This window comes from the organism of the source record quoted next, unplaced genomic scaffold (assembly GCF_019419815.1).
Source record: "Pyrus x bretschneideri cultivar Hongxiangsu unplaced genomic scaffold, Pyrus_bretschneideri_v1 Contig25, whole genome shotgun sequence".
NCBI classification, from domain to species: Eukaryota; Viridiplantae; Streptophyta; class Magnoliopsida; order Rosales; family Rosaceae; genus Pyrus; species Pyrus x bretschneideri.
This window is the reverse complement of record NW_025999557.1, coordinates 4,513,315-4,527,742: the sequence shown is the minus strand read 5'-3', so window position 1 is coordinate 4,527,742 and position 14,428 is coordinate 4,513,315. Positions and strand designations below refer to the sequence as shown.

At 39.4% G+C, this 14,428-nt stretch overlaps 3 protein-coding genes across 3 annotated transcripts; 1 reads left to right on the top strand and 2 right to left on the bottom strand.

Moving 5' to 3' along the window:
• Nucleotides 1-1,322: 1,322 nt before the first annotated feature.
• Nucleotides 1,323-3,525, top strand: LOC103947555 (protein PALE CRESS, chloroplastic). Its single transcript, XM_009358468.3, has 7 exons — nt 1,323-1,491; nt 1,696-1,763; nt 1,907-2,101; nt 2,264-2,350; nt 2,636-2,686; nt 2,915-3,094; nt 3,211-3,525. Exons 1-7 carry the CDS (start codon nt 1,374-1,376, stop codon nt 3,442-3,444), a joined length of 933 nt encoding a protein of 310 aa, XP_009356743.2. The 5' UTR covers nt 1,323-1,373; the 3' UTR covers nt 3,445-3,525.
• A 261-nt stretch (nt 3,526-3,786) lies between these two features.
• Nucleotides 3,787-7,261, bottom strand: LOC103947557 (isoamylase 2, chloroplastic-like). Its single transcript, XM_009358469.3, has 2 exons — nt 7,105-7,261; nt 3,787-6,605 (listed from the first exon to the last, which is right to left on the bottom strand). Exon 2 carries the CDS (start codon nt 6,555-6,557, stop codon nt 3,945-3,947), a length of 2,613 nt encoding a protein of 870 aa, XP_009356744.2. The 5' UTR covers nt 6,558-6,605; nt 7,105-7,261; the 3' UTR covers nt 3,787-3,944.
• Nucleotides 7,262-8,673: 1,412 nt separating this feature from the next.
• On the bottom strand, nt 8,674-13,418 carry LOC103947651 (CSC1-like protein At4g02900). Its single transcript, XM_009358582.3, has 11 exons — nt 12,693-13,418; nt 11,860-12,009; nt 11,502-11,637; nt 11,268-11,369; nt 11,001-11,120; nt 10,825-10,905; nt 10,371-10,711; nt 10,018-10,263; nt 9,562-9,886; nt 9,239-9,472; nt 8,674-9,032 (listed from the first exon to the last, which is right to left on the bottom strand). The coding sequence occupies exons 1-11, from the start codon at nt 13,004-13,006 to the stop codon at nt 8,808-8,810; spliced, it is 2,274 nt and encodes a 757-aa protein (XP_009356857.2). The 5' UTR covers nt 13,007-13,418; the 3' UTR covers nt 8,674-8,807.
• Between the last annotated feature and the right edge of the window lie 1,010 nt (nt 13,419-14,428).

Sequence of the window (14,428 nt, the reverse complement as noted above, 5' to 3'; positions counted from 1 at the left end):
ACTGTGGACTTTCTTTCTTGTAAAATAACTTATATAATACATTATTCATTTTATGTATTCAATCAACATTGTAGCACTTATGATTTATAAATCCATCTATTTTGCATTTATGTTCTCAAATATAAGTGTGTGTGTGTGTGTAAATACTATATTTTTTTAAGCATAACTGTATAGGTAGTAACTTATTTATATGTTTTTATTGTTATATATAAATTTAATAAAAATAAAAGAACTCGCTTAGGTCCCTGCTCGTTGTCTGATTTGTGCCTAGTGTTTTTTTAGAACTTTTTGCTTGTACGATATTCCTTGTTGAGATTTTTGGATAAATATAGCTCATTCAACTAAACTGCGCGACTCTTCTTTTGAATAATAAAGAGTTTTTGTGCTCAACATTTTGATTACTTGAAATAGTCAAATGTTTTTTTCTTCAAAAATAGAAAATAAACACTCATCTTTGAAGCAAAAAAAAAACCAAATAAATCAACTATGAGAAGAAGTGGTACATGATGACGATTTTGGAGTGTTAATAATACGACACATAAATTATTTCATCCACTTTTATCTTACTTGCGAGTTTTCTTTTGAAACTATGAAACGGAATTATAAAAAGAATTTTCTACAATACTGTTATCGGGTTGATCAAAGTTATAATCTACGAGTCATAAATGAAGAAAATTACTAAACCAAACAGACGATTAATTAGTAGCAAAAATAACTAATCACTTTTTTAATCTTAAAAAAAAAATGGAAATAAAATAAAATAAAGGGTATACATTTCACACCCTTCATGTAATTTTCAAAATGGGCCACGAGATTTTAAATATCTCACATTGCTCCTAAGATTTTGAAGTTGTATGAATTTACACCCGATGTCTAATGAATTATTTGAATACTCATGAAATTGATGACACGATGATCATGACATTGGTAATTACAATAGCATGTAAATCATATTTGCACCAAATTGATTAAAAAACTTATCAATTTAACAGACATTTAAATATTTAAAAACTATAAATTAATAAAATTTCAAAACCTTAAAAAGCACTGTGGGAAAATTGAAATCTCACTGCCTATTTTTAATATTATCTCAAATCTCTCCCCTGTCGTGAGCTTCCAACATAAAGTTGGTAAACCCAAATCCGGATCCTTGTAGAAATTTTTTTTGTAAAGATTCCGAAGATTCTGTCGGTTAGAAATTATTTTAAATATTTTTATTTAAAATTAAACACAAATAATACTTAACAAAAATTAACCGTACAATAAACGAGGAAGAGACATCATTCACGGATTTAAAAAGGATCCGCAGAGATCCTGTTGGGGTAAACACGGTCTCGCCTGGTTAAACACTCAGCAAGTGAAAACAAGAGAAAATGGAAGCGAGGGTGTTCCCGCTAACGTGCGCGGCGCTGCCACTCTCACCGACGCCATCGTCATCTTCCTCGCATGCAAGGCTCTGGCCCTCTCGGTTGAAGCCAAAACATGTTTCAGGTGCATAGCACAACCTTTTCAGCGCTCTCACATCACTTGATTTTTCAAATTTGAACTTTTTATTTATAATAAGTTTGTATGCTTTCTGGGTTTTTGATGGCAGTTTCTCTCTGATTTTTTATGCTTTTTTCTGGGCTTTTGATGGCAGTATTGAACTTGTTCTTTTCTGAATTTGTATGTTTTTTTCTGGGTTTTTGGTGGCAGTTTTGAGGAAGAGCATGAAAAAGGAAGAACCAGTACTTGAAGGTCTTCCCAAAGAGTACTACGACGATGTGAGTGTCCTTTTCCCTTTAATTTGTTCTTTAATTTGTCCAAATGGGTACTCAAATTTCAAGTTTTTCTGTAATTATATGTGTAAAGTTTTGTATTTTATTCATGTTGGAAGTGGACGTAAGCTTTTTACTTTCTGAATTAGGAATGGCAAGCTCGGCAAAGGGAGAAAACGAAGGAGCTGCATCGAAGGCGTCAAGAGGAGGACGAAGAGGAGGAAAGGAAGGTTGAAGAGTATAGGGAGATAGGCATGAGATTGAAGGATTATCCCGAAGAAGATGTCCGAAATGCTCGGAAGCTGATTTCGAGCTTTATCAGAGCTGCTGAAGAAGTGGAAGAGGTGATATCAGAAAACCCGTTGCGCTAAAATTGGTCTTAGTCTTTAGGAAGACTATCAGTTTTCACCTGTGATGGCTTGCCTTCAGTTTCTTATGTTTGCTTTATTGCATTTTGTACTTGTACTCAGACTGTAAGTTAATTGAGGTTCATGATTTATATGCAGAAAATTGAGGAAGCTGCTGAGAAAGGGGAACTGACTGAACTTGTTTTGATGGTCATATGGAATCGCCTTGACCTCGCTCGACGTGATGTAAGGTGATGAGACTATAACAATTTCCGAAAGAAACTGATTTAGAGATATAGAAATGAAGTTTTGTAACCAAAAAGTCAGTAGCTGCTGTCTACAAACTGGCCGCGGTTACTGATTGCTTTAGATCAACAAACTCAACCTAATAAGTTGCTTGGATCAGTCTAATGTTATAGATAACCTTTCACATTTTCGTCGTCGCTCTCTCTCTCTCTCTCTCTCTCTCTCTCTCCCTGTCTCTCTTGCTCTCCAGCTTATTGGTTTTGGGTATTTATGACCATTTTACAGGATGAAAAGGATGTTATTAGAAGTCTTGATTTACTATACAGAAGGGTCGAGGTACGAGCTGCTCTCATCTTTTTCTAAGTTCTAGCCATGAAATTGTTTTCATTTTAGCATTTTGGAACCCGCTGTTAACCTATTTATACTTTGATTTCATTACCGGTGGGAGAATTTAAGCTGTTGCTATTACTCAATGGTTTCATATGAGAATACCTTACAAAATTAGTTTAGATTAGCCTTGATACCCCCTAAATCCTTGTGTAAAATTTTCGTATTCTTCTTTAGGCTGAGATTCTGAAACGGGAGGCTACTCCTGCCATGAGACTGCTCAATGATCTTTTGAATATGCATGATGGCTTCGACAGTGAAGGGTGGCTGAAGGAATGCAAAAAGTGCATGATTGATACTTTCCCACGGGAGGATCCATTTAGCATTCTTGTTCCAGCAGGATTTGACATCGATAAGGTATGTTGGGAATATGCAGATTGCAGATTTATGTTGGAAGTCATGATTTGTAACTATTTATAAGTCAAGTTTATCGTTTCTGACTTCTTTATTCGGTCATCTTTCTTCTCGATCAGCATGAAGGACCACTCCGGCTACCAGTTGAAGCCGATGATGCTCTACTGAGGGTAGACTTTGTCAGGGAGGTCGATGCATTGCTACAAGAGGTTCGCGCCGAGCAAAGTGAAGTACAAAATGCACAAGGGCTAGATCCTGAAGCCATTGCAAGTAGGTTGAAGCAGCAGGAAAAGCAGCGTGCCATATGCTTGGTAGAATCGATACTAGACCTGGCCATTAATTTGCAGTGGTAGCAAAATTGTGTTCCTTGTTTTTTTTGTAGTTTTTGTAGCCTTTTCTTTTTCCTTGCTAAAAGAGTAAAGGGTTTTTCTTTACTTCAAAAGACCAAAGATTGGACACATGAACGGAAGACCTACAGATGCTCCGTTAGAAGGTTCGACTTTGAGACGGAGGGTCAGGGCAAAATGGGTAGAGGAAGAGTAGGAAGACTCGAAAAGAGACTTAAGAAAATATATAAAGTACTTAGAGCTAACGGAAAACTTGGCATAAAACTGAGCGCATGGCGTTCTAGAATTTATACAGCCGACCTCACTTAGTGAGATAAAGCTTGGTGGTTGTTTTCAAAAGATCAAAGATTATTCAATAAAAATATTACTTTATTGCTTTAAACAAAATTTACATGGAATTTACAGCAGTGACTTATGTGCTACTTTACTGCACTGCAATGTCTTATTGTCTAGGCATCCTATTAAAAGTTAACCAACAAAATAATTATATGGATTAACTAATAAAGCTACAAGCTTCTGGCTTCAAACAGAGCACAACTGTGAGACTTCATTTGGTATGCAAATAAACCCGTCATTTGTTCCGGAACTGGCTCGCCGTCAGTTGAGAAAAAACCTGGAAATGGAAGAGCCGTGTCGACCAAACGGAACCATCCCATACATTCCGGAGGCGGAGGCAGAATGACAGTCTCTGAATGATCAGCTGCACTGAAGGCAACAAATAAGTCACCCCATAAGGGGGGAGAAACATCTCCTGGTTCGTTCACTTCCTCTTCGTCTGGTTTCAGCTTCATGGCAAGGAATTTGCAGGATGGATCTTCCCATTTTGGAAAAGATTGATCACTCCCGTACCAGTCTATATTTTCTTCTTTCAAGAAGTTCCTCCTCTGAAGTAGGTCGCTCCGCCTTATCCTAAACGAACTTAAAAATGCGATGAATTGTGTGGTTTGAGTAGCAAAACCTGTTCCCAGTGCGTTCCAATCGAAAGCTTTTCTGTCACTGTATGCAGGGGAACCGCCTGTTGATTGTCCACACTCATCTCCCATGTTAAGGACAGGAACGCCGAGTGAAAGAAACAAGATAAAGAGAAAATTACGAATTTGTTTAAGTCGCCTTTCAAGTACAGCGGTTTTATCTGTAGGCCCTTCTTTCCCACAATTCCAACTCAGTTCTGAAGCTAACTCAACACCACTGAAACTAACAAGGTCCACGAGAGGAAGTCCGGAATTCCTGGAAATAAAGTTGAAAGAGAATGCTGGCCCTCGTCCATCCGAGAAGATGTCCCCGTTCCCACAAAGCCGTGTAGCAAGGTCACTAAGAAGGCCCTCACCCCTCAAAAAGTTTCTCACATCTTTAGAGAATTTTGAGTTCACTTCTGCCCATCTCTTCCAATGAGGAAGGCGAGTTTCCTTTGGTACTGAGCCATGAGGATCCCAGCAGTCTGCAATGATCTTGGTCTTCGAGAGTAGCGGATCAAAAGCAATTGCTTCGACCAAAGGCGGGCGAGATAAGTATTCACCATTAGACCCTCGCAACAGAGATGATGCATTTATAAAACAAAAGCCATCAACGTGAAACTCAGTCACCCAGTATCGAAGACTATCCAATACCATTTGTTGCACAACAGGATAGTTACAATTCAAAGCGTTTCTGGCTTTCAAATCCGCAACCCTGTTTATGTGATAATAAGATGAGATATCGATTCCTTGCAGAGCTTCACCCTCAGCGGTATGGGTGAAAACAACTTCCACTAGGACCTCCATTCCATCGGCATGAAATTTTTTCACCATGTCTTTCATAGAATTGACAGCTGATACAGGCCCTCTAGAAGGTCCAAAACAATTCATAGGTGAAAAGAAATGGATAGGGAAGTATGGACCCTTTTGCTCATCAAATGGGAAAATAGGCTCTAATAAAACTGCATTCACACCCAGGTCTTTCAAATGCTCCAACTTCTCTGTCAAACCCGAAAAGGTGCCTGCTATATTAGTTGTTAGCTTACTAGACTTATGCTCTGTAAACCGCGTCACGTTCAACCGATAAACCACAAGTTTTTCCATCGCGAAGTCAGGTCGAACGTCACCAGCCCAGTTGAAAGCAGGTTCCTCACATAGTCTTCCAAGATACTTCAACCCTGTCCCATGAGGAACAGATTTCGCAATGATCTTAGCATATGGATCCAGCAAGACATTCCCTTCATCAAATCTATAACCATAGCTCACAAAATCCCATGCACTTTCAAATGATGCATGCCAGATGTCACCTGATCGATTAACATATGGATCTAGATCGAGCTCCAACACAGGTTTTTCAGCCGTGGTCTCACCATACAAGCATAAAACTACACTTTCTGCATTTCTTGAAAAGATGGCAAAGTTCATGGAACCATCATTAGAAAAAGACAGACCCAATGGAGCGGGATCTCCTCGAGAAAAACCAACTGGGAAGCAGAAATTTGTCTTCCTATGACTTCTTATTTCCAAGTCACTTGAATCAGCATCTGCGGGGGATTTCAAAATAAACGAGAGGTAGAAGGGGATTTGTTTAGCCTCAAACTCCAATTCTAGAGTAAACCTGCCGGAAGAAGTCTCAGTGAATGGAGTTTCAAGGGTGGTGGTTCTGTCAGCTGGGGTCGAACTTCTGAAATTCGAAGGCATGAAACTAGATGCATCAGATCTATAAATTCCCCAACTCAGTACTAATAATCTATCATTACTAGACAGGTGCAATGATGAAACTTCAATATTCACAATGTATTTGGCATTCTTCATTCTAACAAAAACTTTTACCAGATCCCCAGTTTCTGTCCTAAATCGATAAGTTGATACCTTGCTTGCTTCTTCAGTTTCAGTACTGGTGTAGACTCTTTGCTCCATTGGCTCAACAGAAACTCGGGATGTAGCATACACTTTCAAGTCACGGTCCCTTAGAGGCATTTCCTTGAAGTTCTGCAGAACTTCTCCGAAAACTAGATTTCTCTCTATACCCAGTTTTACAGAACCACGCAGACCGTTATGCCTGTGTATGTTACGATTTGCAGCAGTCAGCTTAGACAATTCAGTGGTTCCACAATTCAAACAACATGAGGCCTGAATGACGATTGACAGCGGAAGAGTTGCCATCCTAGAGCGCAAACACGAAGGTCTCCTACTCAAATGTGCATACGCATTCTGTTCAAGAGACTGTAAATTACTTTTCGTTAAAAACAAACAAATTTTCCACATCTCCCTAATATATTGGATCCTAGAAAATCATCATCTCATGAACAAACTTCTTCAATCACCGGCATTCGATAAAGAAGCATATAATTTCCAATTTTTTCATGCTGCAACATACAATTGCAATGACCACACAGATAAACATCATAAACCCATCAAATCAAAGAAAGAACAGGATCCATGGGAGTTGTCACAAATGATCAAAAACTACGTGAATCAAGAAAATAAGTTGAACCCAGATTGTAATATGAGAAAATCTAAGATGGGTTGCTCATAATTCGAGTATAAACAATAAAAAAAATTCAGTTGGGTTGTTCATAATTCAAGTTTAAAAACTAAAATAGATAAAAAAAAAATCAAATGCATCAGCAGGTAAGCAACTAGACAGAAGATCATAAGCATTAACAAATTGAGAGATTTGGTGACAACAAAGAGGGAGATACGAACTTACATCATTGGACCTGCTCAGTTAGAATCAGACTGATGCAGAAACAGTAGGAGAGAGAGAGAGAGAGGCAGAGAGTTGTTGGGATTTCGTTCTCTGAAAAGTTGTCAGGATTTTATGGGCCGCACAACGCAGCAAAGCTGGTCGAGATCGAGATGGGTGAGAGTGACTTGAACTGTTCTTACGAAAATGCTCGACCGTTCGATTTTTGCTAAACTTCAAACTTTGTTAAGATTAATAATATTTTTAAGGGGCTTTAATCACAAATGATCTCAAAATTAATCCACTCGTCAAGATAGTTCCTGTAATTGAACATCGATGAATGTAGTCAAATTGTTGTGGTTATTCTGTCACAATTTGGTCGAAAATTTTGTTTTGTATTGACGTGTCACACAACTAGTCCTACAAATTTTATTGAATATTGTTATATGAATTAAAAATATTTAAATAATAATAAAAAAAGATGAGTGTTCATTATCTTCTTTCCCTCCCACCCGAGCAACACCCCGCAACATCCCGTATGGTCAATATTTTCACAAATTTATATATCAATATTTTCATCGATAATTATATTTTAAGCACATATCTCACTTCATCCGGTCACCCATATGAGAAAAGAAAATTCTAAAACGGCTATTCTCTCAAATATAATATTTCCCAGAAGAAAAATTATGGAGGGAAAGCTCCAGGGTCTCAAACTAAAGTCCAAGAATACGTACTAAACCAGCAAGCCCAATTAGTTTAATGAGTAATTATCAAAGCAAATGTTAACCACAATAATAATTTAATGTGAATTGAAACTTTTCTGTATCTGCTCAGTTACACTTAAGAATTTTTTCTGGATCACACGATGAATTGCTAGTAAATAAAAAATAATCATGTTTAAACATACATATTAGACTCCATCGCTACATTGACATTCTAATATGTCTGCATCTTCCCTATCATCCACAGAATGAACACTATAAAATCCATGATCATAGACGGATCCATATAGGGACCTGAGAGGTCCCGAGACCCTTCGGAAGTCTGAAGAAACACTTGTGATTGACCTTCAGGACCCTCCAACAATTTGAGCAGGTGCAGCGGAGAGGCTAGTTGCCTCCATGGATGTACATGCAGCAGTGCATATAAAGAAGAATAAGAGGTTTCTAATTTTTGTTTTAATCCTCCAAATCGTCGCAACCTCCCAACTTTAAACTCAAGTTACCCCATCCCCTAGCACCATTTGCCGTTCCACCACCTCTAGCTGCCTAATTTTATTTCTTCCAAATTCATCTAAGTTTTTGTTGGTTTTATTACCTTTGAGATTAATCTTGATTATTATTATTTTTAAAGCGGGACAACTAGTTGTAAGCCACGGTTATTCACCCTTTCTAGGGGCCTAGAAGACTCACAGTCAAGCAAACTCACTAACTTTGAGCCTCGAACCTGGGACCTCCCTATGTTTTGTACTTTATGAGTCGAAATCCGCGTCCTTACCACTTGGCCACTTGATGTGGTTGATTAATTTTGATTATTCAATGAACCAAATTCAATAAAAAAAATAATGCTATGGAACCAAAACTAGTCTAATATTTTTTTTTTTAAACTTTTATCTTGGGACCTCCCGATCTTAAAATCCTGGATCCGCCAATGTCCATGATCCTCGTGCATTTACAAGAAAGAAGGGTTTTGAACCTAAAAGATGCGTCTGCCGGAAAGAAAAACTAACTGCGAATTTCAGGACCGGAGTCGGACTCGTGGTTACTTCCCATTTGAGACGTTCTCTTTGTAACAACGAGAGGACTGTTCTCTTCCTCGTCAACGTCTACTTCGTGATTCTGCATCTGCCCTCCCTTGAAGACGGGATGCACGTAAGCATCCTTCAGATAGTTCAACAGATTCAGGTTCGGTTCCGTTGCCCGCTCGACTGTATCCTTCACCATTGCCTCCTGTTTGTTGCCAAACCAAGCACATTGAGAATATGGTATTGCTAAGAATACAGTATGGTAACGGCATTCAGAATGCGAGAGCCGCATATTTTTATGACTCTGTGTGTGTTAGTAAACGCATGAGAACTCAAGAAATGTGCCGTTATAGTAATGGAATTCTATACATAACTAACAAAACTTTGCACCGGAAACTTCAACCTAATTACCTGTAGTGGGAATTTTAGGAATGCTGATTCGAAACGCCCCTTGCAGACTCTATGGAACCAGATTGTCAAAATAGGTTGCGGGATGAGAATGAAAGTTGATTTCGCAACGCCTAATGTGCTAAACAGCCCCATTAGTAGAACTTGTGCTATGATTAGACCGATAATTACACGAAGATGCACTTGTGGCCAGAAGGCCGCACCACTCTCATATTTCTGGTCATAGACATTAATAATCTGGCAGCAAAAAGGAACCATTAGTGCCACCCTAACAATGAGCTAATCTGTATTTACTAATGGCAGAATGGCGGTATTAGATAGCGTACCTGATGGCGATAAACTACGTAGGCAAAAGCGAAGAATATGAGAATAAAAGGAAGTAGTATAGGTGTGACAACAGAATAAACAAGACCCAGCAGAAAATATAATTGTGTCCTAGGTTCGTTTGTGGCGAAATTCAAGGAACCGGGATCCGTTGCCTGCTCCCTATCTTGTTCTGTCTTAACCAGAAATGTGTTCTTGAGGTGAAACAAAATTAACGGCACCAATCTGAGGATTTCTGCAGCGATTCCACTCCAACCATCAACCATGACATAAGTGATGAAGAATGTACCTTTCATTGGGATGGACCTCCCAACAGTTTTTGTGAACCTGCAAAAGCAATCGTACATTTCCTGTCAGATTACCCCATCATCGATTAAGAAAGTATGAAAATTTCAAGTCTATACACAAAAATGCCATTGCCAACATTAATACTAAGTTGTGGAAAATTTTGACATTACTCGGTTGAGGGCTCGTTCATAAGTTTCTCAAGCTGCTGAAGTGCTGTTCCAGCAACAATGCTTCCTAGGAACACATTGATAAGTATGAACAAATGATACTTCGCTGCAGATCTCCTATCCAGATGTGAGAGTGATGTTAAGCCCTCAATCTTTGACATAAGCATAAGAATCATGGGAAGTATAGCAAGAAATATCTTTAATGCAATTCCCGGAAGAAACCCTTGGACAACAGACTTGACAGAACTTCTGCAAGAGAAAAACAAACGAAAAGAAGGGTTAGGATTTAAAACCCTTTGTATTAGTTAAAACCACATACAAGAAATCAATACTAATAGAATGAAACAGGGACACACATCTGAAGTAGTGGCTTCAAGAAAGGAAGGGCCTTCTGAATCCCCTCGATGTTAGCTAAAGATTGGACGAACGCAATTGGAATCATGAAGAAGAAAGTAAGGAAGAAAAAGGCAACACCCATGAGCAATTTTCGCACGTTGAGTTCAACATATGGAATTGCAAGGTTATTCCAATAGATGTCGCGTGGCTCAGGAGCCCACTCCGTCAACCAGATGGTAGGATTACTTGACTGCTGAGTTTGAGCACACACAGCTGCTCCCCATCGCGTTTTGAATGAAACAAATGCTGCAGGCATTATGGCATCAGGATCACTTATAACCTTTTCTCGTTCTTGCTTTTCCTGCATGAAATCTACATTATTATGCATCTAGAACGCACAAACAAAACAAACACAGACTGTCCAACATATCATTGTGTGACAAGAAAGAAAACATGCTCCTTAAAAATACTCACTTCTTCGACCAACTTCTTGATCGTATCATTGTAGTAATCAATCGCGTCGACTCTATCTCCCCATAGGCCCAAGAAACCTGTCTAATGGGATATGAGATGACGAACTCAACGGAATCAAAACATTAACAAATGACTCTCACAAGAACATATAAATCAAGTTACGCAAAAAAGGAAACCTTTGTAGTAGGCTTTGTCTTGGGATTTCTCTCAAACTTGTTTTGGTAGTACACAAGCCAATTTTTCGTACTCTTCTTCTTGTCGACCACCTGTGCAAGTTTATTTGCATTGTATACAACCTACAAGCATTTAAAGTAGCACAATTGACTTCAATGTAGGTTTATAGTTTAATATATGTACTTTAAATTTGTTTTTCAGTAGTATATATAGCTGATTCCTTCGCAAATCAAACTAGCAAAACTAACCAAGTTCAGCAAGTGGCTTACTTGATGTGTAAGATAGTGATCGGGATGGTTTACACAGAAAAAATGTTCGATATGCTCACTGACTGATTCATCAGGATCTGGGGGTACATTCCTCACAAGAACCTGTTAGGGACGTAGAGTTAATGTAAACAATTGCAAACTAAAAAACTAACCCAGCTATGAGTAAACAGATGCCTCAAAGTATAAAAACAGATAACTGAAAAAACAAAACAGACCACCATGGGGATGCCTCACCGTGAACTGATCAGGACGACGCTTTTCAGATGCTAAAAATTGAAGCCGTTTAGTAGCCACTGTCTTGTACTCATGGTATAAAACAAAGCATGTCCAAAAGGTAAATACATAAGACATCACGAGATGTGCGAAAAACCTATAAGACCGAAAACAAAAGAGAAGTCAGATTTGGATTGTATAAAAGTAATGAACTTCTGAGAGCAGAAAAACTATGGTAACACTAAGTATTAAGGTCATCTCTTGTCACTCCTGTCTACTATACAAAAAAACTTGGGTCGTGAGACCACAACGTCTGTAGGGTACCTCTCACAAAGAAGAAGAAAACATGGGGAAATGGAAATGGAGACGAAAAACTTACTTGGGAGATCCAGTAGGAATATTGGATATTGAGAGTTTATCAATGTCGCTGAATACTACTTCACGGCTCCTTTCCAGCGTATTGCTCATATAATTGACAGGCACCAAAACACCAAGTGCAAGCGCGGTTATGGGGACGAATATCTTCAAGCTGTGTGAAATGAGTATCATTAAGTTATTTACTGAGTTAATTAGCAAGAGTTTCGAAAACATGTAACATGTTATGTGCACTCCGAGTGTTTTAACACGATGTGTTCTGAACCATCTAACTCTTACTCTAGTGGTACCTCTCTTCACCGTTGGAAGAGGTCTAACTTCAAATAATACGAAATTTTCCTCTCACGACTTTGTTGAATTTCAAATGGGATTCAGTAATTCTGTGACAAACAACGGACTAAAGAAAGCTAATTGCAAAATACACCTTAGGTTCGAGGTCAATTTCAAGGGATACGACATTGCAGTTTCCTTACATTACTAAGTAATTGAACCGTTAACAATTCAAACCGCTTTTGTGTCTAGACATCTTCCCCTCCGTACAATTTCTTACATTACGGGCTAAAAGTATTAAACTGTTGAGTAATTAGAACCGCGTTGTATCTAAACCATCTAGGCCTCCATGCAGGTCTACATAACAGGTGCCTCATACCAACTTTTTTTGTCTCGTTCAATTTCGGTCAGACACAAAAATGACTTGAATCGTTAATACTTTAGTAACCCCACAAAATTGAAATTTTGGGGTCCCTCTTTGAAAGTGACCCCAAACCTCAAGGACGTATTTCGTAATTAGCTCAAAAAAATTTAAAATTTTCAAAAAGCATGAAGGAAGTTAGCTACCCGAGTACATAAATCCGAATGTAAGCGGCGGAATCAAGGCCGGCGTGATCAATGAGCTCCGGTTCGGGCATCCGCAGCGCGGCAGGCATCCAATTGAGGAACTTGAAGTAGGTTTTGGCGTCCAGATTGACGAATTTCCTGACGGTGGCGCCGGAGCTCGTGGGGCTTCCCCTCATCCCCTTGAGGTACCATTTCGGAAAGTAGACTCTGTCGTTGAACGGCTGCAGCCGCAGCAGACCAAACGCCGCCAGAAATCCGAATGCAGACAGAATGTTGATGGCTGCTGACATCATAATATCTTGAAAATTCGCCATTTTTATCAACTAGTTTTGACACAGCGGAAGTTGTAGGTTAAGGGATCACGAACGGTCGGTCTTTCTAGTCGGAAAGACGAAAGCTTTTTGGATTCCGTGACGGCGACGGTGGTTGGTGGTGAGATTACGGGTGGAGACTCGAAATTTTGGGCGGAGAATTGTGAAATTTGGGTGGAAATGTTTGGAAATGGGAGGCAGAAGAGAGAGGGAGCGGTTGGATGGCGCCAACAAGCTCGGAGGCGTGTTTGGCCTCGCTGGACTCACGCTTCTGAACGTTGGCAGGGGATATTTGAATTTTTTTTTTGACCGAACTACCCTTCAATTACTTCACTTTCTTCTTTTCTATTTTTGGAAAATATATGATTTCTTAAAAAAGAAATAAACAAATAAAAAAAAGATTTCCGTACACCCTCTTTTTTTTTTTTCCTTCTTCTATGCATACCCTTATTTACTTGCGTTTATTCTTTTCTCATTTATTCAAAGGTCAAAAAAAAAAAAAAAAATTGTGTAAGGAAGAAAAGTGTAAAAATTGTTGTCCAGATATGAGAATGACAAGACCAAAATTTTCAAATAACATTAGTGACCGATTCAAGGAACACGAACGTCATTTGTCACATCCCGTCCTGGGGAGGACCATTTCTCGGGCCTGCTCCACCATTGTAGCACGATCTTATCCGCTTTAGGCCTCGACCACGGCCTCACGGTTTTGTTTCTGGGAACTCACATGAGAACTTCCCGATGGATCACCCATCCTGGGAGTGCTCTCGCGCGCTACTCGCTTAACTTCGGAGTTTCGATGGAATCCGAAGCCAGTGAGCTCCCAAAAGGCCTCGTGCTAGGTAGAGATGAGAATATACATATAAGGATCACTCCCTTGGGCGATGTGGGATGTCACAATCAGGGGCCCGTCGTCCTCGTCGACACACACGCGGCCAGGGTTAGGCTCTGATACTAAATTGTCACATCCCGACCTAGGGGGGACCGTTTCCCGGCCTCACTCCACCACTATAGCATGATATTGTCCGCTTTGGGCCCCGACCACACCCTCACGATTTTGTTTCTGGGAACTCACACGAGAACTTCCCGATGGGTCACCCATCCTGGGAGTGACCTCGCGCGCTACTGGCTTAAATTCGGAGTTCCGATGGAACCCGAAGCCAATGAGCTCCCAAAAGGCCTTGTGCTAGGTAAAGATGAGAATATACATATAAGGATCACTCCCTTGAGCGATGTGGGATGTCACATCATTTGTCACCAACTATCACAAATATAGGTGACAAAATAGTCACCAATAACTGTGAGAAAATACCCATATATTCTTTGCTCCCTCTCCTTCTCTTTGTTCTTATTCTTCTTACTTCGGTTCCATTATTAACTTAGAATTATGATAAGTACAAGATTTGGTCGTAACTAACTAGCTCT